The sequence below is a fragment of the Oncorhynchus masou genome, chromosome 21, assembly GCF_036934945.1.
Source record: "Oncorhynchus masou masou isolate Uvic2021 chromosome 21, UVic_Omas_1.1, whole genome shotgun sequence".
In the NCBI taxonomy this organism is placed as follows: domain Eukaryota; kingdom Metazoa; phylum Chordata; class Actinopteri; order Salmoniformes; family Salmonidae; genus Oncorhynchus; species Oncorhynchus masou.
In genome coordinates, this window is record NC_088232.1 from 55,625,096 (window position 1) to 55,652,201 (window position 27,106).

At 42.3% G+C, this 27,106-nt stretch overlaps 1 protein-coding gene across 7 annotated transcripts in view; it reads right to left on the bottom strand.

Annotated features, from left to right (window-relative positions):
- LOC135508551 (protein Jade-1-like) overlaps positions 1-23,271 on the bottom strand; it is a 77,996-nt gene extending 54,725 nt beyond the window's left edge. Inside the window, exons 1-3 of one of the 7 annotated variants that reach the window (XM_064928821.1) lie at positions 23,173-23,271; positions 20,455-20,535; positions 1,581-1,645 (exon numbers count right to left, since the gene is read on the bottom strand). In XM_064928821.1, coding sequence (XP_064784893.1) covers positions 1,581-1,645; positions 20,455-20,506 — 117 coding nt within the window. In that variant the 5' untranslated portion in view covers positions 20,507-20,535; positions 23,173-23,271. Of the gene's footprint in view, positions 1-1,580; positions 1,646-20,454; positions 20,536-20,711; positions 20,938-21,350; positions 21,772-21,954; positions 22,248-23,172 lie in introns of those variants that run through there. The other 6 variants (XM_064928816.1, XM_064928814.1, XM_064928817.1 and 3 more) reach the window with 6 other exon arrangements.
- Positions 23,272-27,106: the final 3,835 nt, after the last annotated feature.

A 27,106-nucleotide genomic window follows, 5' to 3' on the forward strand; every position in this document is an offset into this window, starting at 1 on the left:
GCGAAATCCCTCATTTGTTTAGGAATAACATTCCCTATTCCCTCAACCCTTGCTCTCTCCATGTGAAACATGTATGTATCACATGCACGTGATCAATAGCCTATCATAATCAAATCAATACATTGGTTATAACAAACTCTGAACACCGTAACAGCAAAATGGACTCAACAGGCAAATTTTTACTGGTTGCTCAGGAGGGAAAGAGAAAGTCAGATGTGTGGAAGACATTTGACTTAGTTGTGGAAACTACTGGAGATCCAGACAAAGGAGGGTAAATGAGCAGGCCTCCAGCTCCATGGTGGTTCTACAAGGCTGCTATAAGGGGGAGATCCAGACAAAGGAGGGTGAAGGAGCAGTGCTGTGAGATTATTGTGTGTGCCAAACAGGTGCTGTCAGATTACAATATTATTTCTGACCATTTGGAACAGTGGAAAAACTATAGTGATGCACCGATATGACATTTTTGGACGATACCGGTATCCGTTATTTTCCTCGCCAAAAATAACTGATTTAAAATGTAGCAGCCATTTACGCATACGGTTAAATAGATAACACAAACACATGGACACAGTGGTCTAAGGCACTGCATCTTAATGCAAGAGGTGTCACCACAGTCCCTGGTTCAAATCCAGGCTGTATTACATCCAGCCGTGATTGGGAGTCCCATAGGGCGGCGCACAATTGGCCCAGCGTCGTCTGGGTTTGGTTGGGGTAGGCAGTCATTGTAAATAAGAATTTGTTCTCAACTGACTTGCCTAGTTAAATAAAGGTCACACACACACACACACACACTGACCAAAAAGTTATTTTGTTGGCATTTACGCATGTCCATATTACCAGTAAAACATCATCAAAAACTATTTATTTCACTTACTTGCTGTGCTTTTTTGTTGTTCAGTTGTTCAGTCATTTCATTCTCAACCAGGATGTCTATGAAAAGGCGTTTGGGTATTTGCGTGTCAAAAAAGATGCACGTCAAATATTACTATTTGACGTGTCAAATAAGCTTGTTGACCAATCAGGACCTGAATATGGCTGCACGTCACATAATTTAACGCGTTCATCATTTTATCAACTGTGAATTTAGCCACATTTATTGTCAACATGTGTATTAAACACTATTTCAGACTTGGATCCCTCTCTTTTTAAAGAATTGGTATATTGCCTACCCTACGATGGACACTATAGACTCACCGTCTCCCGCATTGGCCCGTTGTACAAACAAATAATTGACTGTCTCAACTGTTTTGGGGAACAAGCGTCATAATGTAAAATGATGTAACAGGTGAAACTAAGAAGGCAATCTGCTTCATCTCCCTAACGTATTATACAAGTTGACTGCAGGTATTAACTTACTAAAAAACGGATAGTTTTGATGATATTGAAAAAAACTATACCATTGCCTTTTCCAAATAACCCGGTATACGATATATATGGTCTACCTCCCAAGCCTAAAATAGGGACATAGACAAACGGATCATTAAATAACTGGGACATAGACAGACGACATTCATCAGCACACAGCAACAAGCAGACAGAAGCTGGGTGAGGGGTTAGGTGTTAAGGGTGGGTTGACTTACTTCTGAGGGCTTCTTCCAATTGGCTCTCCTGGGTTGAGAATGTTGGGACCAGGAAGTGGAGTTACCTTAAAGATCACAGAGAAAAGACATCAGACTTCAGTCATCTCAATTATCTGACATTTCCTTACTTGTAGGCCAGTGGCAAGGCCCTACATTAGAGATACTCCTACCCGAGGTAGATCAAAACACAACTATGTTTTTTCACATCCCTAATGTCTCCCATTTGATGGTTGTGTAAAAGTGTTTTACTGTAAAAGAGATTAAATTGATAAATATTGTGACACACCCCTTTAACTGAAAAAGTGCAGAATATGCCTGGCAGGAAGGAGGATGGGCCACAAACTCATGTAACCCAATATTACATGCTGTGATATTGCTAAAATGTGGAATAGAAGTTGTCATTTGTCTGCACTACATACAAACAAACAAACAGCATTATAATATCTTAATGCATCTAGGAAACAGACCTGGAAACAGATACAACAGGGGAATATATCAACTATGAATATTTATGAAGTAGGGATGTTAACCGGTTAGCCACCGGAAAAACATTTGACCGGTCGTGCTTAACAGTAAAAATGTGCATCATTTTGTGGAATTAAATTGGCACGTGTATTTTCATTAGTCGTCATGCATTTTATTAAATCGCATACAGACTAGTTAGAGAGGAATAGTCTACCACCTGTCAGACAGAACCAGAGAAGCTCCTCAAAGTCTGTAGACTACTGGAGTGAAACCTGTTTTTGTAAGGCCAGTCATTGCGTAACAAATAACAATTCTAAATGCAACTGCGTGTTAACTTGTGGCCACGATTTAAAAATAAGCTATTTTAATTTCTCAATCTCAACTCGTAAAGTGCGCCACCCTAATGCCATTCAGCTGCATAGGGTATAGTCTGCCTATAATACAATGTGAGCTGGAGACAGTACAATGTAACGTGGAGACAGTAAAATGTAATGTGAGATGGAGGCAGTATAATGTAACGTGGAGGCAGTACAAGGTAACGTGGAGACAGTACAATGTAACGTGGAGACAGTACAATGTAACGTGGAGACAGTACAATGTAACGTGGAGACAGTATAATGTAACGTGGAGACAGTATAATGTAACGTGGAGGCAGTATAATGTAACGTGGAGACAGTATAATGTAACGTGGAGGCAGTATAATGTAACGTGAGATGGAGGCAGTATAATGTAACATGGAGGCAGTACAATGTAACGTGGAGACAGTATAATGTAACGTGGAGACAGTATAATGTAACATGGAGGCAGTACAATGTAACGTGGAGACAGTATAATGTAACGTGGAGGCAGTATAATGTAACGTGAGATGGAGGCAGTCTAATGTAACGTGGAGGCAGTCTAATGTAACGTGGAGGCAGTATAATGTAACGTGGAGACAGTATAAAGTAACGTGGAGGCAGTATAATGCAACGTGAGCTGGAGACAGTATAATGTAACATGGAGGCAGTACAATGTAACGTGGAGACAGTATAATGTAACGTGCACTGGAGGCAGTATAATGTAACGTGGAGGCAGTATAATGTAACATGGAGGCAGTATAATGCAACGTGAGCTGGAGACAGTATAATGTAACATGGAGGCAGTATAATGTAACGTGGAGGCAGTATAATGTAACGTGGAGGCAGTATAATGTAACGTGGAGGCAGTATAATGCAACGTGAGCTGGAGACAGTATAATGTAACATGGAGGCAGTACAATGTAACGTGGAGACAGTATAATGTAACGTGGAGGCAGTATAATGTAACGTGGAGACAGTATAAAGTAACGTGGAGGCAGTATAATGCAACGTGAGCTGGAGACAGTATAATGTAACATGGAGACAGTATAATGTAACGTGGAGGCAGTATAATGTAACGTGGAGACAGTATAATGTAACGTGGAGGCAGTATAATGCAACGTGAGCTGGAGACAGTATAATGTAACATGGAGGCAGTACAATGTAACGTGGAGACAGTATAATGTAACGTGGAGGCAGTATAATGTAACGTGGAGACAGTATAATGTAACGTGGAGGCAGTATAATGCAACGTGAGCTGGAGACAGTATAATGTAACGTGAGACAGTATAATGTAACGTGGAGACAGTATAATGTAACGTGGAGATAGTATAATGTAACGTGGAGACAGTATACTGCAACGTGAGCTGGAGACAGTATACTGCAACGTGGGCTGAGACAGTATAATGTAACGTAGAGGCAGTATAATGTAACGTGGAGGCAGTATAATGTAATGTGGAGGCAGAATAATGTAATGTGAGCTGGAGACAGTATAATGTAACGTAGAGGCAGTATAATGTAACGTGGAGACAGTATAATGTAACGTGGAGGCAGTATAATGTAATGTGGAGGCAGTATAATGTAACGTGAGCTGGAGACAGTATAATGCAACGTGGAGGCAGTATAATGCAACGTGGAGGCAGTATAATGTAATGTGGAGACAGTATAATGTAATGTGGAGACAGTATAATGTAACGTGGAGACAGTATAATGTAACGTGGAGACAGTATAATGTAACGTGGAGGCAGTATAATGTAACGTGGAGACAGTATAATGTAACGTGGAGGCAGTATAATGTAACGTGGAGGCAGAATAATGTAATGTGAGCTGGAGGCAGTATAATGTTACGTGGAGACAGTATAATGTAACGTGGAGGCAGTACAATGTAACGTGGAGGCAGTACAATGTAACGTGGAGGCAGTCTAATGTAACGTGGAGGAAGTATAATGTAACGTGGCGGCAGTATAATGTAACGTGGCGGCAGTATAATGTAACGTGGAGACAGGATAATGTAACGTGGAGACAGGATAATGTAACGTGAGGTGGAGACAGTATAATGCAACGTGAGCTGGAGACAGTATAATGCAACGTGAGCTGGAGACAGTATACTGCAACGTGGGCTGGAGGCAGTATAATGTAACGTGAGCTGGAGACAGTATAATGTAACGTGGAGACAGTATAATGTAACGTGGAGGCAGTATAATGCAACGTGAGCTGGAGACAGTATAATGTAACGTGGAGGCAGTATAATGTAACGTGCACTGGAGGCAGTATAATGTAACGTGGAGGCAGTATAATGTAACGTGGAGACAGTATAATGTAACGTGGAGGCAGTATAATGTAACGTGGAGACAGTACAATGTAACGTGGAGACAGTACAATGTAACGTGGAGACAGTATAATGTAAAGTGGAGACAGTATAATGTAACGTGGACTGGAGGCAGTATAATGTAACGTGGAGGCAGTATAATGTAACGTGGAGACAGTATAATGTAACGTGGAGGCAGTATAATGTAACGTGGAGACAGTATAATGTAACGTGCACTGGAGGCAGTATAATGTAACGTGGAGACAGTACAATGTAACGTGGAGGCAGTATAATGCAACGTGGAGGCAGTATAATGTAATGTGGAGACAGTATAATGTAACGTGGAGACAGTATAATGTAACGTGGAGGCAGTTTAATGTAACGTGGAGGCAGTTTAATGTAATGTGGAGGCAGTTTAATGTAATGTGGAGGCAGTCTAATGTAATGTGGAGACAGTATAATGTAATGTGGAGACAGTATAATGTAACGTGAGCTGGAGACAGTATAATGTAACGTGGAGACAGTATAATGTAACGTGGAGACAGTATAATGTAACGTGGAGACAGTATAATGTAACGTGGAGGCAGAATAATGTAATGTGAGCTGGAGGCTGTCTAATGTAATGTGGAGACAGTATAATGTAACGTGAGCTGGAGACAGTATAATGTAACGTGGATGCAGTATAATGTAACGTGGAGGCAGTCTAATGTAACGTGGAGGCAGTCTAATGTAACGTGGAGGCAGTCTAATGTAACGTGGAGGCAGTATAATGTAACGTGGAGGCAGTATAATGTAACGTGGCGGCAGTATAATGTAACGTGGAGACAGGATAATGTAACGTGGAGACAGGATAATGTAACGTGGAGACAGGATAATGTAACGTGGAGACAGTATAATGTAACGTGAGGTGGAGACAGTATAATGCAACGTGAGCTGGAGGCAGTATAATGCAACGTGGGCTGGAGGCAGTATAATGCAACGTGGGCTGGAGGCAGTATAATGTAACGTGAGCTGGAGACAGTATAATGTAACGTGGAGACAGTATAATGTAACGTGGAGGCAGTATAATGTAACGTGGAGGCAGTATAATGTAACGTGGAGGCAGTATAATGCAACGTGAGATGGAGACAGTATAATGTAACATGGAGGCAGTATAATGTAACGTGGAGACAGTATAATGTAACGTGCACTGGAGGCAGTATAATGTAACGTGGAGGCAGTATAATGTAACGTGGAGACAGTATAATGTAACGTGGAGGCAGTATAATGCAACGTGGACTGGAGGCAGTATAATGTAACGTGGAGGCAGTATAATGTAACGTGGAGACAGTATAATGTAACGTGGAGGCAGTATAATGTAACGTGGAGGCAGTATAATGTAACGTGGAGACAGTATAATGTAATGTGCACTGGAGGCAGTATAATGTAACGTGGAGGCAGTATAATGTAACGTGGAGACAGTATAATGTAACGTGCACTGGAGGCAGTATAATGTAACGTGGAGACAGTATAATGTAACGTGGAGACAGTATAATGTAACGTGGAGACAGTATAATGTAACGTGGAGACAGTATAATGTAACGTGGAGGCAGTATAATGTAACGTGGAGACAGTATAATGTAACGTGGAGACAGTATAATGTAACGTGGAGACAGTATAATGTAACGTGGAGACAGTATAATGTAACGTGCACTGGAGGCAGTATAATGTAACGTGCACTGGAGACAGTATAATGTAACGTGCACTGGAGACAGTATAATGTAACGTGGAGGCAGTATAATGTAACGTGCACTGGAGGCAGTATAATGTAACGTGGAGGCAGTATAATGCAACGTGAGCTGGAGACAGTATAATGTAACGTGGAGACAGTATAATGCAACGTGGAGACAGTATAATGTAACGTGGAGACAGTATAATGTAACGTGGAGGCAGTGTAATGTAACGTGGAGGCAGTGTAATGTAACGTGGAGACAGGATAATGTAACGTGGAGACAGGATAATGTAACGTGGAGACAGGATAATGTAACGTGAGGTGGAGACAGTATAATGCAACGTGAGCTGGAGGCAGTATAATGTAACGTGAGCTGGAGGCAGTATAATGTAACGTGGAGACAGTATAATGTAACGTGGAGACAGTATAATGTAACGTGGAGGCAGTATAATGTAACGTGGAGGCAGTATAATGCAACGTGAGATGGAGACAGTATAATGTAACGTGGAGGCAGTATAATGTAACGTGGAGGCAGTATAATGTAACGTGGAGGCAGTATACTGTAACGTGGAGGCAGTATACTGTAACGTGCACTGGAGGCAGTATAATGTAACGTGGAGGCAGTATAATGTAACGTGGAGACAGTATAATGTAACGTGGAGGCAGTATAATGTAACGTGGAGGCAGTATAATGTAACGTGGAGGCAGTATAATGTTACGTGGAGACAGTATCATGTAACGTGCACTGGAGGCAGTATAATGTAACGTGGAGGCAGTCTAATGCAACGTGGAGGCAGTCTAATGCAACGTGAGATGGAGGCAGTCTAATGCAACGTGAGATGGAGGCAGTCTAATGCAACGTGAGATGGAGGCAGTCTAATGCAACGTGAGATGGAGGCAGTCTAATGCAACGTGAGATGGAGGCAGTCTAATGCAACGTGAGATGGAGGCAGTCTAATGCAACGTGAGATGGAGGCAGTCTAATGCAACGTGAGATGGAGGCAGTCTAATGCAACGTGAGATGGAGGCAGTCTAATGCAACGTGAGATGGAGGCAGTCTAATGCAACGTGAGATGGAGGCAGTCTAATGCAACGTGAGATGGAGGCAGTCTAATGCAACGTGAGATGGAGGCAGTCTAATGTAACGTGAGATGGAGGCAGTCTAATGTAACGTGAGATGGAGGCAGTATAATGCAACGTGAGATGGAGGCAGTATAATGCAACGTGAACTGGAGGCAGTATAATGTAATGTGGAGGCAGTATAATGCAACGTGAACTGGAGGCAGTATAATGCAACGTGAACTGGAGGCAGTATAATGCAACGTGAGCTGGAGACAGTATAATGTAACATGGAGGCAGTACAATGTAACGTGGAGACAGTATAATGTAACGTGGAGGCAGTATAATGTAACGTGGAGACAGTATAATGTAACGTGGAGGCAGTATAATGCAACGTGAGCTGGAGACAGTATAATGTAACGTGGAGACAGTATAATGTAACGTGGAGACAGTATAATGTAACGTGGAGATAGTATAATGTAACGTGGAGACAGTATACTGCAACGTGAGCTGGAGACAGTATACTGCAACGTGGGCTGGAGACAGTATAATGTAACGTAGAGGCAGTATAATGTAACGTGGAGGCAGTATAATGTAATGTGGAGGCAGAATAATGTAATGTGAGCTGGAGACAGTATAATGTAACGTAGAGGCAGTATAATGTAACGTGGAGACAGTATAATGTAACGTGGAGGCAGTATAATGTAATGTGGAGGCAGTATAATGTAACGTGAGCTGGAGACAGTATAATGCAACGTGGAGGCAGTATAATGCAACGTGGAGGCAGTATAATGTAATGTGGAGACAGTATAATGTAATGTGGAGACAGTATAATGTAACGTGGAGACAGTATAATGTAACGTGGAGACAGTATAATGTAACGTGGAGGCAGTATAATGTAACGTGGAGACAGTATAATGTAACGTGGAGGCAGTATAATGTAACGTGGAGGCAGAATAATGTAATGTGAGCTGGAGGCAGTATAATGTTACGTGGAGACAGTATAATGTAACGTGGAGGCAGTACAATGTAACGTGGAGGCAGTACAATGTAACGTGGAGGCAGTCTAATGTAACGTGGAGGAAGTATAATGTAACGTGGCGGCAGTATAATGTAACGTGGCGGCAGTATAATGTAACGTGGAGACAGGATAATGTAACGTGGAGACAGGATAATGTAACGTGAGGTGGAGACAGTATAATGCAACGTGAGCTGGAGACAGTATAATGCAACGTGAGCTGGAGACAGTATACTGCAACGTGGGCTGGAGGCAGTATAATGTAACGTGAGCTGGAGACAGTATAATGTAACGTGGAGACAGTATAATGTAACGTGGAGGCAGTATAATGCAACGTGAGCTGGAGACAGTATAATGTAACGTGGAGGCAGTATAATGTAACGTGCACTGGAGGCAGTATAATGTAACGTGGAGGCAGTATAATGTAACGTGGAGACAGTATAATGTAACGTGGAGGCAGTATAATGTAACGTGGAGACAGTACAATGTAACGTGGAGACAGTACAATGTAACGTGGAGACAGTATAATGTAAAGTGGAGACAGTATAATGTAACGTGGACTGGAGGCAGTATAATGTAACGTGGAGGCAGTATAATGTAACGTGGAGACAGTATAATGTAACGTGGAGGCAGTATAATGTAACGTGGAGACAGTATAATGTAACGTGCACTGGAGGCAGTATAATGTAACGTGGAGACAGTACAATGTAACGTGAGGCAGTATAATGCAACGTGGAGGCAGTATAATGTAATGTGGAGACAGTATAATGTAACGTGGAGACAGTATAATGTAACGTGGAGGCAGTTTAATGTAACGTGGAGGCAGTTTAATGTAATGTGGAGGCAGTTTAATGTAATGTGGAGGCAGTCTAATGTAATGTGGAGACAGTATAATGTAATGTGGAGACAGTATAATGTAACGTGAGCTGGAGACAGTATAATGTAACGTGGAGACAGTATAATGTAACGTGGAGACAGTATAATGTAACGTGGAGACAGTATAATGTAACGTGGAGGCAGAATAATGTAATGTGAGCTGGAGGCTGTCTAATGTAATGTGGAGACAGTATAATGTAACGTGAGCTGGAGACAGTATAATGTAACGTGGATGCAGTATAATGTAACGTGGAGGCAGTCTAATGTAACGTGGAGGCAGTCTAATGTAACGTGGAGGCAGTATAATGTAACGTGGAGGCAGTATAATGTAACGTGGAGGCAGTATAATGTAACGTGGCGGCAGTATAATGTAACGTGGAGACAGGATAATGTAACGTGGAGACAGGATAATGTAACGTGGAGACAGGATAATGTAACGTGGAGACAGTATAATGTAACGTGAGGTGGAGACAGTATAATGCAACGTGAGCTGGAGGCAGTATAATGCAACGTGGGCTGGAGGCAGTATAATGCAACGTGGGCTGGAGGCAGTATAATGTAACGTGAGCTGGAGACAGTATAATGTAACGTGGAGACAGTATAATGTAACGTGGAGGCAGTATAATGTAACGTGGAGGCAGTATAATGTAACGTGGAGGCAGTATAATGCAACGTGAGATGGAGACAGTATAATGTAACATGGAGGCAGTATAATGTAACGTGGAGACAGTATAATGTAACGTGCACTGGAGGCAGTATAATGTAACGTGGAGGCAGTATAATGTAACGTGGAGACAGTATAATGTAACGTGGAGGCAGTATAATGCAACGTGGACTGGAGGCAGTATAATGTAACGTGGAGGCAGTATAATGTAACGTGGAGACAGTATAATGTAACGTGGAGGCAGTATAATGTAACGTGGAGGCAGTATAATGTAACGTGGAGACAGTATAATGTAATGTGCACTGGAGGCAGTATAATGTAACGTGGAGGCAGTATAATGTAACGTGGAGACAGTATAATGTAACGTGCACTGGAGGCAGTATAATGTAACGTGCACTGGAGACAGTATAATGTAACGTGGAGACAGTATAATGTAACGTGGAGACAGTATAATGTAACGTGGAGACAGTATAATGTAACGTGGAGGCAGTATAATGTAACGTGGAGACAGTATAATGTAACGTGGAGACAGTATAATGTAACGTGGAGACAGTATAATGTAACGTGGAGACAGTATAATGTAACGTGCACTGGAGGCAGTATAATGTAACGTGCACTGGAGACAGTATAATGTAACGTGCACTGGAGACAGTATAATGTAACGTGGAGGCAGTATAATGTAACGTGCACTGGAGGCAGTATAATGTAACGTGGAGGCAGTATAATGCAACGTGAGCTGGAGACAGTATAATGTAACGTGGAGACAGTATAATGCAACGTGGAGACAGTATAATGTAACGTGGAGACAGTATAATGTAACGTGGAGGCAGTCTAATGTAATGTGAGCTGGAGGCAGTCTAATGTAATGTGAGCTGGAGGCAGTCTAATGTAATGTGGAGACAGTATAATGCAACGTGGAGGCAGTATAATGTAACGTGGAGACAGTATAATGTAACGTGGAGGCAGTGTAATGTAACGTGGAGGCAGTGTAATGTAACGTGGAGACAGGATAATGTAACGTGGAGACAGGATAATGTAACGTGGAGACAGGATAATGTAACGTGAGGTGGAGACAGTATAATGCAACGTGAGCTGGAGGCAGTATAATGTAACGTGAGCTGGAGGCAGTATAATGTAACGTGGAGACAGTATAATGTAACGTGGAGACAGTATAATGTAACGTGGAGGCAGTATAATGTAACGTGGAGGCAGTATAATGCAACGTGAGATGGAGAGTATAATGTAACGTGGAGGCAGTATAATGTAACGTGGAGGCAGTATAATGTAACGTGGAGGCAGTATAATGTAACGTGGAGGCAGTATAATGCAACGTGGAGGCAGTATAATGTAACGTGGAGGCAGTATAATGTAACGTGGAGACAGTATAATGTAACGTGCACTGGAGGCAGTATAATGTAACGTGGAGGCAGTATAATGTAACGTGGAGGCAGTATAATGTAACGTGGAGGCAGTATAATGTAACGTGGAGGCAGTATAATGTAACGTGGAGGCAGTATAATGTAACGTGGAGGCAGTATAATGTAACGTGGAGGCAGTATAATGTAACGTGGAGGCAGTCTAATGCAACGTGAGATGGAGGCAGTCTAATGCAACGTGAGAGGAGGCAGTATAATGTAACGTGAGATGGAGGCAGTCTAATGCAACGTGAGATGGAGGCAGTCTAATGCAACGTGAGATGGAGGCAGTCTAATGCAACGTGAGATGGAGGCAGTCTAATGCAACGTGAGATGGAGGCAGTCTAATGCAACGTGAGATGGAGGCAGTCTAATGCAACGTGAGATGGAGGCAGTCTAATGCAACGTGAGATGGAGGCAGTCTAATGCAACGTGAGATGGAGGCAGTCTAATGTAACGTGAGATGGAGGCAGTCTAATGCAACGTGAGATGGAGGCAGTATAATGCAACGAATGGAGGCAGTATAATGCAACGTGAACTGGAGGCAGTATAATGCAACGTGAACTGGAGGCAGTATAATGCAACGTGAACTGGAGGCAGTATAATGCAACGTGAACTGGAGGCAGTATAATGCAACGTGAGATGGAGGCAGTATAATGTAATGTGGAGGCAGTATAATACAACGTGAGATGGAGGCAGTATAATGCAACGTGAGAGGAGGCAGTATAATGCAACGTGAGATGGAGGCAGTATAATGTAACGTGAGATGAGGCAGTCTAATGTAACGTGGAGACATTCTAATGTAACGTGGAGACAGTCTAATGTAACGTGAGACAGTGGTGGAGACAGTCTAATGTAACGTGGAGGCAGTCTAATGTAACGTGGAGGCAGTATAATGTAACGTGAGATGGAGGCAGTATAATGTAACGTGAGATGGAGGCAGTCTAATGTAACGTGAGATGGAGGCAGTCTAATGTAACGTGAGATGGAGGCAGTATAATGCAACGTGAGATGGAGGCAGTATAATGCAACGTGAGATGGAGGCAGTATAATGCAACGTGAGATGGAGGCAGTATAATGCAACGTGAACTGGAGGCAGTATAATGCAACGTGAGATGGAGGCAGTATAATGCAACGTGAGATGGAGGCAGTATAATGTAACGTGGAGGCAGTATAATGCAACGTGAGATGGAGGCAGTATAATGCAACGTGAGATGGAGGCAGTATAATGCAACGTGAGATGGAGGCAGTATAATGCAACGTGAGATGGAGGCAGTGCAACGTGAACTGGAGGCAGTATAATGCAACGTGAGATGGAGGCAGTATAATGCAATGGAGGCAGTACGTGTGAACTGGAGGCAGTATAATGCAACGTGGAGGCAGTATAATGTAACGTGGAGGCAGTATAATGTAACGTGGAGGCAGTGTAATGTAACGTGGAGGCAGTATAATGTTACGTGGAGACAGTATCATGTAACGTGCACTGGAGGCAGTATAATGTAACGTGGAGGCAGTATAATGTAACGTGGAGGCAGTATAATGTAACGTGGAGGCAGTATAATGCAACGTGGAGGCAGTATAATGCAACGTGGAGGCAGTCTAATGCAACGTGAGATGGAGGCAGTCTAATGCAACGTGAGATGGAGGCAGTCTAATGCAACGTGAGATGGAGGCAGTCTAATGCAACGTGAGATGGAGGCAGTCTAATGCAACGTGAGATGGAGGCAGTCTAATGCAACGTGAGATGGAGGCAGTCTAATGCAACGTGAGATGGAGGCAGTCTAATGAAACGTGAGATGGAGGCAGTATAATGCAACGTGAGATGGAGGCAGTCTAATGTAACGTGAGATGGAGGCAGTATAATGCGTGAGATGGAGGCAGTATAATGCAACGTGAGATGGAGGCAGTATAATGCAACGTGAACTGGAGGCAGTATAATGTAATGTGGAGGCAGTATAATGCAACGTGAACTGGAGGCAGTATAATGCAACGTGAACTGGAGGCAGTATAATGCAACGTGAGATGGAGGCAGTATAATGTAACGTGGAGGCAGTATAATGCAACGTGAGCTGGAGGCAGTATAATGCAACGTGAGCTGGAGGCAGTATAATGCAACGTGAGATGGAGGCAGTATAATGTAACGTGAGATGGAGGCAGTCTAATGTAACGTGGAGACATTCTAATGTAACGTGGAGACAGTCTAATGTAACGTGGAGACAGTCTAATGTAACGTGGAGACAGTCTAATGTAACGTGGAGGCAGTCTAATGTAACGTGGAGGCAGTATAATGTAACGTGAGATGGAGGCAGTATAATGTAACGTGAGATGGAGGCAGTCTAATGTAACGTGAGATGGAGGCAGTCTAATGTAACGTGAGATGGAGGCAGTATAAAGCAACGTGAGATGGAGGCAGTATAATGCAACGTGAGATGGAAGCAGTATAATGCAACGTGAGATGGAGGCAGTATAATGCAACGTGAACTGGAGGCAGTATAATGCAACGTGAAGTGGAGGCAGTATAATGCAACGTGAGATGGAGGCAGTATAATGCAACGTGAGCTGGAGGCAGTATAATGCAACGTGAGCTGGAGGCAGTATAATGCAACGTGAGATGGAGGCAGTATAATGCAACGTGAGATGGAGGCAGTATAATGCAACGTGAGATGGAGGCAGTATAATGCAACGTGAGATGGAGGCAGTATAATGCAACGTGAGATGGAGGCAGTATAATGCAACGTGAGATGGAGGCAGTATAATGCAACGTGAGATGGAGGCAGTATAATGCAGGGAGGCAGTATAATGCAACGTGAGATGGAGGCAGTATAAAGCAACGTGAGATGGAGGCAGTATAATGCAACGTGAACTGGAGGCAGTATAATGCAACGTGAGATGGAGGCAGTATAATGCAACGTGAACTGGAGGCAGTATAATGCAACGTGGAGGCAGTATAATGTAACGTGAGCTGGAGGCGTATAATGCAACGTGAACTGGAGGCAGTATAATGTAATGTGGAGGCAGTATAATGAACGTGAGCAGTCTAATGTAACGTGAGCTGGAGGCAGTATAATGCAACGTGAACTGGAGCTGGAGGCAGTATAATGCAACGTGAGGCTGGAGGCAGTATAATGCAACGTGAACTGGAGGCAGTATAATGCAACGTGAGATGGAGGCAGTATAATGTAATAGGCAGTATAATGGATGGAGGCAGTATAATGCAACGTGAGCTGGAGGCAGTATAATGCAACGTGAGCTGGAGGCAGTATAATGCAACGTGAGCTGGAGGCAGTATAATGCAACGTGAACTGGAGGCAGTATAATGTAATGTGGAGGCAGTATAATGCAACGTGAGCTGGAGGCAGTATAATGCAACGTGAGCTGGAGGCAGTATAATGCAACGTGAGCTGGAGGCAGTATAATGCAACGTGAGCTGGAGGCAGTATAATGCAACGTGATATAACACTATTTGACGTGTTAAATAAGCTTTTAATTTGACACGTTTAATAACACAGTTCTATCATAGAATGCTGTGTATTATGAATTTGCACATGCAAGCCAAGCGCCACCACTACTATCAGTAGCACTGTCAAAGCTGTACAAAAAGTCTGCAAACAAGCAAACACCGTCCACGAACGATGTGTTTACTATATCCAATAGTTCTTCCCTGTTGTATATAATAACACAAGGTTTTCTTGGCTAACAATGTAACAATTTTTTAAATACTGCACAGTTTCCTAAGGACTAGAAGCGAAGCTGCCATCTCTATTGGCGCTATCTTGTGTTAAAGAATGAAGAAGCTTCACCCTCCCAGCTTCAATCACTGAAGAATGGTCTCCTTGATCTTTTTAAGCGCCATCACTTGCTAACAGCCCTCTCTGCCTTGCAGTCCTCAGTCTGTGGACGGAGATCAATCAATCAAGCAGTAGACTGTTCATCATGTTGGTGGACAGGCTGGACTTCCACTTGATGCTTCATGGCCAAAAGCACACAGCAGGATGTCCCGTGTCTCTTCCATTCTCACTTTGGAAAAAAAATAGTACAATTCCGACACTCGCAATAGTTATCGCTCCGAAACTCTCTGCTTCCACTTGATGAATGGATGCAAAGCGCCAGCGTACGTTGAATGGGCAGAAAGCGAGGTTCCACTAGATGCCACAAAGTCAGATTCCATTAGCCTGAATGACATGACCCACGTAATTACAGTGCCTTGCGAAAGTATTCGGCCCCCTTGAACTTTGCGACCTTGTGCCACATTTCAGGCTTCAAACATAAAGATAGACAACTGTATTTTTTTGTGAAGAATCAACAACAAGTGGGACACAATCATGAAGTGGAACGACATTTATTGGATATTTCAAACTTTAACAAATCAAAAACTGAAAAATTGGGCGTGCAAAATTATTCAGCCCCCTTAAGTTAATACTTTGTAGCGCCACCTTTTGCTGCGATTACAGCTGTAAGTCGCTTGGGGTATGTCTCTATCAGTTTTGCACATCGAGACTGACATTTTTTCCCCATTCCTCCTTGCATAACAGCTCAAGCTCAGTGAGGTTGGATAGAGAGCATTTGTGAACAGCAGTTTTCAGTTCTTTCCACAGATTCTCGATTGGATTCAGGTCTGGACTTTGACTTGGCCATTCTAACACCTGGATATGTTTATTTTTGAACCATTCCATTGTAGATTTTGCTTTATGTTTTGGATCATTGTCTTGTTGGAAGACAAATCTCCATCCCAGTCTCAGGTCTTTTGCAGACTCCATCAGGTTTTCTTCCAGAATGGTCCTGTATTTGGCTCCATCCATCTTCCCATCAATTTTAACCATCTTCCCTGTCCCTGCTGAAGAAAAGCAGGCCCAAACCATGATGCTGCCACCACCATGTTTGACAGTGGGGATGGTGTGTTCAGGGTGATGAGCTGTGTTGCTTTTACGCCAAACATAACGTTTTACATTGTTGCCAAAAAGTTCAATTTTGGTTTCATCTGACCAGAGCACCTTCTTCCACATGTTTGGTGTGTCTCCCAGGTGGCTTGTGGCAAACTTTAAACAACACTTTTCATGGATATCTTTAAGAAATGGCTTTCTTCTTGCCACTCTTCCATAAAGGCCAGATTTGTGCAATATGAGACTGATTGTTGTCCTATGGACAGAGTCTCCCACCTCAGCTGTAGATCTCTGCAATTCATCCAGAGTGATCATGGGCCTCTTGGCTGCATCTCTGATCAGTCTTCTCCTTGTATGAGCTGAAAATTTAGAGGGACGGCCAGGTCTTGGTAGATTTGCAGTGGTCTGATACTCCTTCCATTTCAATATTATCGCTTGCACAGTGCTCTTTGGGATGTTTAAAGCTTGGGAAATCTTTTTGTATCCAAATCCGGCTTTAAACTTCTTCACAACAGTATCTCGGACCTGCCTGGTGTGTTCCTTGTTCTTCATGATGCTCTCTGCGCTTTTAACAGAACTCTGAGACTATCACAGTGCAGGTGCATTTATACAGAGACTTGATTACACACAGGTGGATTGTATTTATCATCATTAGTCATTTAGGTCAACATTGGATCATTCAGAGATCCTCACTGAACTTCTGGAGAGAGTTTGCTGCACTGAAAGTAAAGGGGCTGAATGATTTTGCACGCCCAATTTTTCAGTTTTTGATTTCAAACTGTGGCAAAAGGTCGCAAAGTTCAAGGGGGCCGAATACTTTCGCAAGGCACTGTATAGAGCGAGGATGAGTTGTGAGAGCTGTCAGTCAGACTAAAATTCCATAGCCACAAAGTCAAAATTGGCTATATTGCATGCCACTCAAAACAATCCTATGTTGCACATTTTGTAGTGTGCATTCGGATCAGGCCAGGAAGATACGACCATATTCTCTAGAATACCATAGCACCTAGCCATGGCCTACAGACAATGCCACAAACTCCCGGCACACACAACCAACATTGGAATGATATTCTAATAAGCTAAATAATTCCATATGTGATGCCTAGCGACCCATATCATTGCGATGCCTAGCCACCCATATCATTCTTTGAAATCTGGCTGTTTTAAATAGCTTATCTTACCTTGTTTTCAATAGCCGACAGCCAAAATTATATTGAAACCAGCATTTCTTCTTCTACTACTGTCCAAAAACAGTAAAGCACAATCCTATCGTTACATCTTCAGATATTCTCTCTAATTTCTACCATTAGGTTGTGTATATGCAGCTCTGTCGCATGATAAAAAAGGTTCTCATCAGGTGTGCGTTTGAGAATGATGTTCTCCCGTAATAGCATTTTGGAACATATATGTGTAGTCTATCAAAGTAATCAGACCATTTTTTTTACTTTGACTATATTACTATATTTAACTTCTTAGCTTAAGTAAAACATTTTAAACTTCTTCCACTACCACAAAAATACTTGTAAAGTGTTAAAGCAAAGTTCCACCAATATTTCTTCATGGAAAATACCATCTAGTTTACAATTCTGTATCCGAAGACACTCGGGTCCCAGATCGGGTCTCAGGTACAGTTGGATCCGTGAAGACCTCTAGTCTTGGGAAGAGGTTAGGGTTAGTCTGAGGTTAGATAGAGCTCGACATTAACACTTGTCCGGGATAAGCAACAACAAAAAATGTTTATCACAATATCAAACAATTACTCCAATCAGCATTGGATCAGAGCCAAGTATGTTGAGTGGTCGGAAATCCCGCTCATCGGTCGCACTCTGGCACGCCACATCATTTCCAACCACTTCGCTAAAAACCCTCATCGCTCAGAGGAAGAAAAAAAATTGCTGCTCCAAATTCTGACCATTAAAATGACCATTTAACCAACACCCATCTATTGTTGTGACTTCCTGGACCTACCATTTGGTTGTTATGTATTGAAACAGAACCATATGATTTAAATGAAAAGTATTTTAATAAGCTACATGAAAAGGCGACTGCAAAAAGCACTCATCATTTCAAATAGGCTACATGTCGTAAAAACACTGAATAGGTCAGGAGCCAGACAGGAAGTGAATTATTTAGGCTAGATTAATAGCCTATTATTTCAGTTATTTCAAAGCTATAGCCTACAAATAAGTAAAGCATTTGCGAGTGACAAACTAGGCTGGCTCCGCATTTAAACAACATTTTGTTCTATTGAATCATCATAGTCTATAAATTCCAACATATAGGTTGTGACTTACTTAGAAATTAAATACAAATGAAAAGTGCCTTTTTAGGCTCCGTGCCTTTGAATTAATTTTTAGAAATACAAGTTTGGCCAGAGTCTGTGGCTTCAGGCTCATGCGATGGGGATGCTAAACACCCTTCGGGACATTCTTGCCAGTCTGAGCAGGGATGCAGATTTAAAAATGTATTTTTTTTTTTTAATTAGGTAGGCCTAAAGGGTTTTTATGCAAAATAACCAGATAAAAATGGAAACTTCCTTGAAAGAGGTAATATGTCTGGCCTATTAGGACACAAATCAATTATATCTATACAATAGGCTAATAGAATGAAATCAAACAACTTAAGAGATCAGATTTTTTGTTCAGAAATACATTGCTACAATGACACACTTAGCTAGCTACCCACCTCAATCCTTTCTTTTCGCATGTGCACCTACTTAGTACACCATCATGCTTTCGGGATACGCGTCTTTTCAGATTTCACGGTGATTCTTTAGTTGTGGATACAACATCACCACACTCCCTTTCTTGCTCTTCATCCTCATCTTGGTAAGTCACCTTGATTTCGCACCTGTGTGTTTTGTCAGTTTCTTCATGAAAATATTTAGCGAACTCCATGACAGTAGCTAAAGCAAGGGGCTATAGCAGCACACAGTCATGTTTGACAAATATGATGAAAGAACTAATATTAATGTATAAAGGCTTGATTTTGTTGACATACTCGAGGCACGGTTCAGATCAACTGGTCAGAAGACCGGAGTGAAGGACAGTGCCAGTTGAGCCCCGTCCATCACCCATCTTGAATCCGAGCGGATGCAGTCAGCATTTTGAAACTATTTAACCATAAATGTAATTGTTTAAAATCTGAAATTGTCATTTTATGAAGCATGTCTTACCTTGTTTCAAAGTAGCCTTTAAAAATACGATCTTAGGAATGTTGAGGGAATTATTTTATAAACACTTCATATGCCATGAAACCATGTTCTATTGGTTATCAAAACAACATTATGTTATTGTCCAGCAGCCAAAGACCCAATCCTATCCATATTAATAACCCATGCTAGTTGATGCATCTTTAGATCCCCAGTTTCTTCATTTCTAACATATATTTGCTTCTCTGTCATTTGAAACCACTTGTGCATGCAGTTTCCCGCTAATTACAGCACTTTGAGATATCAGCTGATGTACGAAGGGCTATATAAATAACTTTGATTTGATTATGATTTAATTGTGTTTCGGAACATTTGCACGTAGCCTACAGCTTATAATATGAAGAAATAAAACTTGATCAACATTTTAAGAGAAGCGGTCTGATCTGTTGCATCAGCCTCATTGCTATTTAACTTTTTTTGTAATTGCAATTGCAATGTAGCAATATCTTAGGCTACCAAGGGTACTTTGAAACAGGCTTGAATATGCAAAGACCCCAATGGGCAGAGAGTAGCCTACTGTCAGAGTATCTATGGGGAAAGATAATACAGCAATGCATTTCATAAAGGGGTTCCTTGCATTATACAAGTTGCATTTTTGGACAAGTGGCCCGAACCCTAATGTCAAGCAAGCCCTAGGGTTAGTCTGGGGTAGAGGTTAGTGTTATGCCATGTTCAAATCAACTGGGAACTCGGAAATCTCTGACTTCCGACTTCAGTGCGTTCAAAACTGGGAACTCTGGAAAAAAAATGTTGCTCCAATTGGGAAAAATCGTTTTGAACGGTCATCCAACTCGGTATTCCAACTCTGGCCTTTTTCTAGAGCTCAGACTTTCCGACCTGAAAATCAATGGCGTCATGATTTGACCTTGTATTTTTCAGAGTTTCCAGTTGTTTTGAACGCAGTATTAGTCTAGACTAGAGAGAATGCTTACTTCCATTATCAGAGTCTTCTTCACTGCTGCTTGGATACCGACTTCTCTTCATGGTCAGTCTTGGCGAGGTCAAGGTGTAATCTGAAAAGAGGAGATTCATAACCAACTGCCCAGTAGAGACAGATTCCTTTGCCTCCATGTAGACACTAAACATGGCTGTCATCAGCCTAACTGATGATCAATAACATTATTGGACAGAGTTGACATATAATGGTAAATCATTTGTTTGCAATTATGAAGAAACAAAATAATCTTACTGGTCAGTTATAAGATGGTCACCTCCCCCACAAAAACATCACACAGAAGTACTCGTCACTCTTCATGCATTTGTTTCAAGCCTCCTAACTAACTAGGAACAAGCGAAACACACCTGTGCTACTGACAGTGTTTATTCCCATACAAGATATCAAGCAAAAAACACTAACTACATCACAATGACCTCACGGCTGTGTCTGAACGATCAACAATTGCACTAGAGTTGTTTATTTTTTCAGTATTTTCTCGTTAATGTATGATGTATGTAAGAAAGTAAATTGTTGATCTGTATTTTGAATAAAAAAATTTTAAAAAAAAATGGTGAGCCCATGATGACCAAAGCCACGTTCCAAACAACTGGGAACTCGGAAAAATGAACTCCGAATGGGATGTATTTTTTGGAGCCGTCATCCAACTCGGGCCTCTTTCTAGAGCTCCCGACTTCCCGACCTGAAGAGCCTGACGTCATGATTTGACCTCGTATTTTGCGAGTTCCCAGTTATCTTGAACGCATATGAACGCGCCCCGGGTAAAAACCGTGTCGGGTTAGAATGTGTTTAGCTATAATAAACCACCTCAATGTCCAAACAAATAGCTAGGCAGGAACAGACTCATTAGACAAAACTTTACGAATATATTACCTCATGTTGACCAGACACAACCTGCGACAACGTGTCAAACAAACAAGCATTCGCAGCTAGTTGAGTAGCTATACGAACAAGTAAATAAGAAAACATGTTTGTCACTGAAAGATAGCATGCCTGACGTGCCGACTTGGCAGAGGCTGCTTGTCGCCGCAGCACCCCCTAACTAGTAAACACGGTAGCTAGTTAACTAGCTAATCTATCTAGTAGCTATCTGCTTTAAGCCACGTAACGTTCGTACGTTAGCTAGCCTAGCTAATGCTAAAAGTTCCCACTCAACGAATTTAGCCGAGATGTATAGTATCGCTTGACCCCAGTATTGTGCCTCCACTCTGCATATGGACGCGTTAGAGAGTGTGGATATAATTAGTGTTTATTATGAAACATTATGCCAGATTCGATGGCCCGCTGAACTTTAATATTGGCGCCATTTTAAATGACGTAGAAACTGTGTGCTAACGGGTTGGGAATATGGCAGCGCAACCCTACCTGCCAACACTCGTTCACATGGGGTGAAAAACATCGTTTACATGAAAAATTCCTGTGTTAAAACCAGAGGAAGATTTTTTTTTTTTAATTAAAAAAAAAAATGGGACAATACCTACAGCACGTCTGGCCGATGCGGTGGTGTATAAATACAGCTCGTGTAGCAGCGAGTACCACTCACCCCGCATTCCTCAAACACAAACAGTGGCGTATGCTGGATTTGGAGGGTATGCTCAACTACTGCCTGCTGTCGCAAGATGGGGTACTTTCATTGGGCAAACGCGTTTTTGCGTGATTAATCGAAATGGTGACCTAAAACCGCCTGGGAAAAAAAGGTTCACAATCGCCAATGCTCCTCGTTACAACCTTCAACCGAATAACCATAGGTCGATTTATTTTGGGATCGCAAACCTGTACATTGGCCTTTTCTCAATCACATTTCCCTCGTCTCCTTCTCAAACCCCATTGGAGGAGAAGGTCAGAGCGGAGGGACTTCTGTCTTTCTCATCCAATGGGTTTTGAGTTGTGGGTCTTGATTGTTGACAAATGACCAGTCATCAGCTACTGGGCTGTCACTAGTTACCACAGCCACAATATATTTCAGAAAAATCCCTGAAAACAAAAGTGTTTTTCAGTGTTCATTTAAGGTTAGCAGTGTGGTTAGCTTTAAAATCTCAAAAATACTTAAGATACATTTTTTTTAAATAGGCGGGGTTTAAGATTTAGTTGCTGTGGTAACTAGTGACGACCTCAGCAGTGGCGCAGCATTGTAACGACAAAATGTATAAAACAATACAAATCAAGGGAATTATGGTGCTATAAAGACAACTGGGAACTCTGTCTTTTCACAGTCGGGGTTCGTTTTTTTCGAGTTTCCAGTTGTTTTTAACGCACTAAAGTCCCAATCTGAGTTCCCAGTTGTGTAGTGTGGCATTATACTGCACTTTTCGGTGGTGGGCCAACGCCGAAAACATTGAATTTGATCGATCTACGCCGAGGGAGGCGCTGAGTTTTTGTATCTGACAATGAAATATTATTGATTACTGTAAAAATGTGTTTCACACTCAATTCTTGCAGTTTGTCAGTAAAATAATATTTCAACACTGCCCAGGCATATTTGCAAACTGCTAAACTTGGAACCAATCAGAACTCCTGTACGTACCCCTTGTGATGAAGGCAGCCAATGGCCTACATCTATATACGATTTGTACTATACTGACAAGACACTTGTCTCTCCGTCCTAATGGTGCTTTCAAGACATATGGGAACCACTACGGTATAATGAGACTGCATCCAAGATAACATTAAAAACAACGGGTGGACATCTACTCACATCAGAGACGAAAATGAAGAGAGAGGCCCAACTCGGTGAAAAATATGTATCCCTCCAGAAGGTGGCATTGTTTCATCCAACAAGCACTGAGTTTTGTACGGAGGTCAATGAGAGTGTAGAATTTGGTCAACAACAAAAAATTAATGGCTTATTTGCTACATAAGGTTTATTTGTTCGAATATAAGTTTCATCATGCTTAAGTTGTTACGGGTGTATTGATATAAGTAGGGCACGCCACACGGCAACTTTGAGAAAAAACATCAGAGTTGTTTCGAGATGGCTATGCATGTTCATGGCATGAGACAAGTAGTGTGATATTATTTAAAATGCATTAATAATAACGAAATTATACAGAATCATAATGTGTACCAGTAAGTAATATTCTATTCATGTATCTAAATGTTGATAATACGATCTGTGTACTCTATTGATGTCTGATCTGAGTTTGATTGGTTAACCCTATGAATTCCTATAGGGGCACAGGGGAGAACTCCGGTTCTGGTTCAGGAAAAGATGGCGGAAGTGAATGCTGAGTTCAAAATCAAGCCGTGCATCGAACAGTTGGTGAAGACAAACGTTCTGAATGGACGACAGCAGTAACGAAAACTGCAACAAAAAGGACATTGTCTAAATTTGAATTGGAGAATACGTGTAATAATGATAATGAATCGCTTCTTGTTGGAATGCGTTTGTTGGGTAAGGATGTATATGTAGGAAACCCGTGTGAGGTGTTAAAGGGTGAAGTATGCGCTGGGAAAAGTGTATTTATATAGTGGAGTAGGGTGGTGGGTTTTTAGTGAGTGTAGGGTATTTATATAGTGGAGTAGGGTGGTGGGTTTTTAGTGAGTGTAGGGTATTTAAATAGTGGAGTAGGGTGGTGGGTTTTCAGTGAGTGTAGGGTATTTAAATAGTGGAGTAGGGTGGTCGGTTGTTAAATACCCTACCATCTAACCCTACACTAACTACAAACCCCCCACCCTACTCCACTATTTAAATACTCTACCATCTAACCCTACACTAAAAAAACACCCTACTCCACTATTTAAATACCCTACCATCTAACCCTACACTAAAACCCCCCTACCCCACTCCACTATTTAAATACTCTACCATCTAACCCTACACTCATTAAATTGTGAAGTAGGGTGGTGGGTTTTAGTGTAGGGTTATATGGTAGGGTATTTAAATAGTGGGTGGGGTGGTAGGTTGTTAATGAGTGTAGGGTTAGATGGTAGGGTATTTAAATAGTGGAGTAGGGTGGTGGGTTTTAGTGTAGGGTTAGATGGTAGGGTATTTAAATAGTGGAGTAGGGTGGGGGGGTGTAGGGTTAGATGGTAGGGTATTTAAATAGTGGAGTAGGGTGGTAGGTTGTTAATGAGTGTAGGGTTAGATGGTAGGATGTTTAAATAGTGAAGTAGGGTGGTGGGTTTGTAGTGAGTGTAGGGTATTTGTTGATTTTTATTTTCAAGCAAAGCATAAGGGAGTTATACTCCAGTCTAGTAGGTGGTGGTAATGCCCCATTTATTGAATGCCAACCGCCGTTAAACTTCATCGACCTTACTGAAGAGCTCAGTGACAAACTTGGCAGCGTCATAGGATGCCACATTCTAACAAGTCAGTTTGTCCAATTTCTGCCCAGCTAGAGCAGCCCCAATCAACTGGAAGTGTTGTTATTGTGAAGTGGAAACATCTGGGAGCAACAACACCTCAGCCGCAAAGTGGAAGGCCACACAAGCTCACAGAACGGGATCGCCGAGTGCTGAAGCGCGTACAAATCATCTGTCCTCGGTTGCAACAATCACTACTTAGTTCCAAACTGCCTCTGGAAGCAACATCAGCACAACAACTGTTTGTCGGGGGCTTCATGAAATGGGTATCCGTGGACAAGCAGCCGCACACAAGCCTAAGATCACCATGCGCAATACCAAGCATCGACTGGAGTGGTGTAAAGCTCGCTGCCATTGGACTCTGGAGCAGTGGAAAAGCGTTCTCTGGAGTGATGATTCATGCTTCACCATCTGGCAGTCTGACGGACGAATCTGGGTTTGATGGTTCCCGGGAGAACGCTACCTGCCCCAATGCATAGTGCCAACTGTAAAGTTTGGTGGGGGAGGAATAACGGTCTGGGGCTGTTTTTCATGGTTTGGGCTAGGCCCCTTAGTTCCAGTCAAGGGACATCTTAATGCTACAGTAGTCAATTACATTCTAGACGAATCTCTGCTTCCAACTTCGTCGTAACAGTTTGGGGAAGACCCTTTCCTGTTTCAGCATGACAATTCCCCCGTGCACAAAGAGGTCTATACACAAATGGATTGTCGAGATCAGTGTGGAAGAACTTCACTGGCCTGCACAGAGCCCTGACCTCAACCCCATTGAACACATTTGGGATGAATTGGAACACCGACTGCAAGCCAGGCCTAAAAGCCCAACATCAGTGCCAGACCTCACTAATACTATTTTTATTGAATGGAAGCAAGTCCTCACAGCAATGTTCCAACATCTAGTGGAAAGCCTTTCTCAGAAGAGTGGGGGCTGTTATAGCAGCAATGTTCCAACATCTAGTGGAAAGCCTTCCCAGAAGAGTGGAGGCTGTTATAACTCCATATTAATGGCCATGATTTTGGAATGAGATGTTAGACAAGCAGGTGTCCACATACTTTTGGTCTTGTAGAGTTGCAAAAAAGTCTAAATTATTGAGTGACAGTCTGGCACAAAATCTATATCTCCGCTGCACTGTGTCAGCAGAATGGACAGCGCACGCTGCAGTGTATGTATGGGGGCTATGGAAAGCCACTGGTGTGGTTAGGTACAGTATGACTCCATTGAGTTTCCATAGAAAGCGTGAGGAAACGCTTCTTATCTGTGGTAGGCTAAGTGAATAGCGTGATAAGCCTTCGCCTGTAATATCTGAGTTTGATTTATAAGGGTGGAGTCAAGTTTACCATTGAAGCTGCTTCACTCAACTCTGCCTCACGCCCCACCACTACGGAGTTTAGTTAGCTTATTAGCTAGCTGTAAAAAAACGTTGTGTTATTAGCCTTAACCTATTTAACTAGCTCAAACCAGCTAATCTGCCACTGCCACGATGGATGTCAGAAATTGGCTTCGCCAAAGTACCCGAACAAAGCCAAAAGGAGGAGAGCGTTGAGCAGCTGCAGCAGCATCAAACCACTGATGACACCGCTAAGCCCAGCAGCCATGATGGCCTACCCACCCTTCCACAAGCTCTGCCAGGATATTGGCTTCACAGCCACCTTCACCTCTGACTGTTCCTAACAATCTTGAAACAGAGGAGCCAGCCCAGGTTAGCCTGGAAGACAAGAGCGGCTGGAATACTCTGTTATTCAGCAAAATCCAATGTAATTCCAATGCAAGAACCGACCGCTACATGTCGGTATGTTCCATCATAGAAATAAATACATTCTATTATGGTTTTCTTGGTAACCTGTTGGTCTTCCTGGTTGGAAATGGAACTGTACGTATTGGAAATGTGTTTATGGTAGGCTGGCATTGCTTAAATTATTAGGTGGGTTGAATTTGATCCACAGAAGTGTATTGTGCCATATGACAATGTGTTGCTGTACTCATGAGCGGTTTCCATTCCGTTTGCCTTTTGTTTACAGCGTTTTAACTAGCCTAAATATAGATTGTGTCGATAAAGGCATGACACAATCTTTGCAGCTTTCCTAGTGGCCGGTGATTTTAATGCAGGGAAAGTGAAATCCGTTTTTACCTCATTTTTAACCAGCATGTCACCTGTGCAACTCGAGGCGAAAAAACTCTAGATCACCCTTACTCCACACACAGACGCATACAAAACTCTAGATCACCCTTACTCCACACACAGACGCATACAAAACTCTAGATCACCCTTACTCCACACACAGACGCATACAAAACTCTAGATCACCCTTACTCCACACACAGACGCATA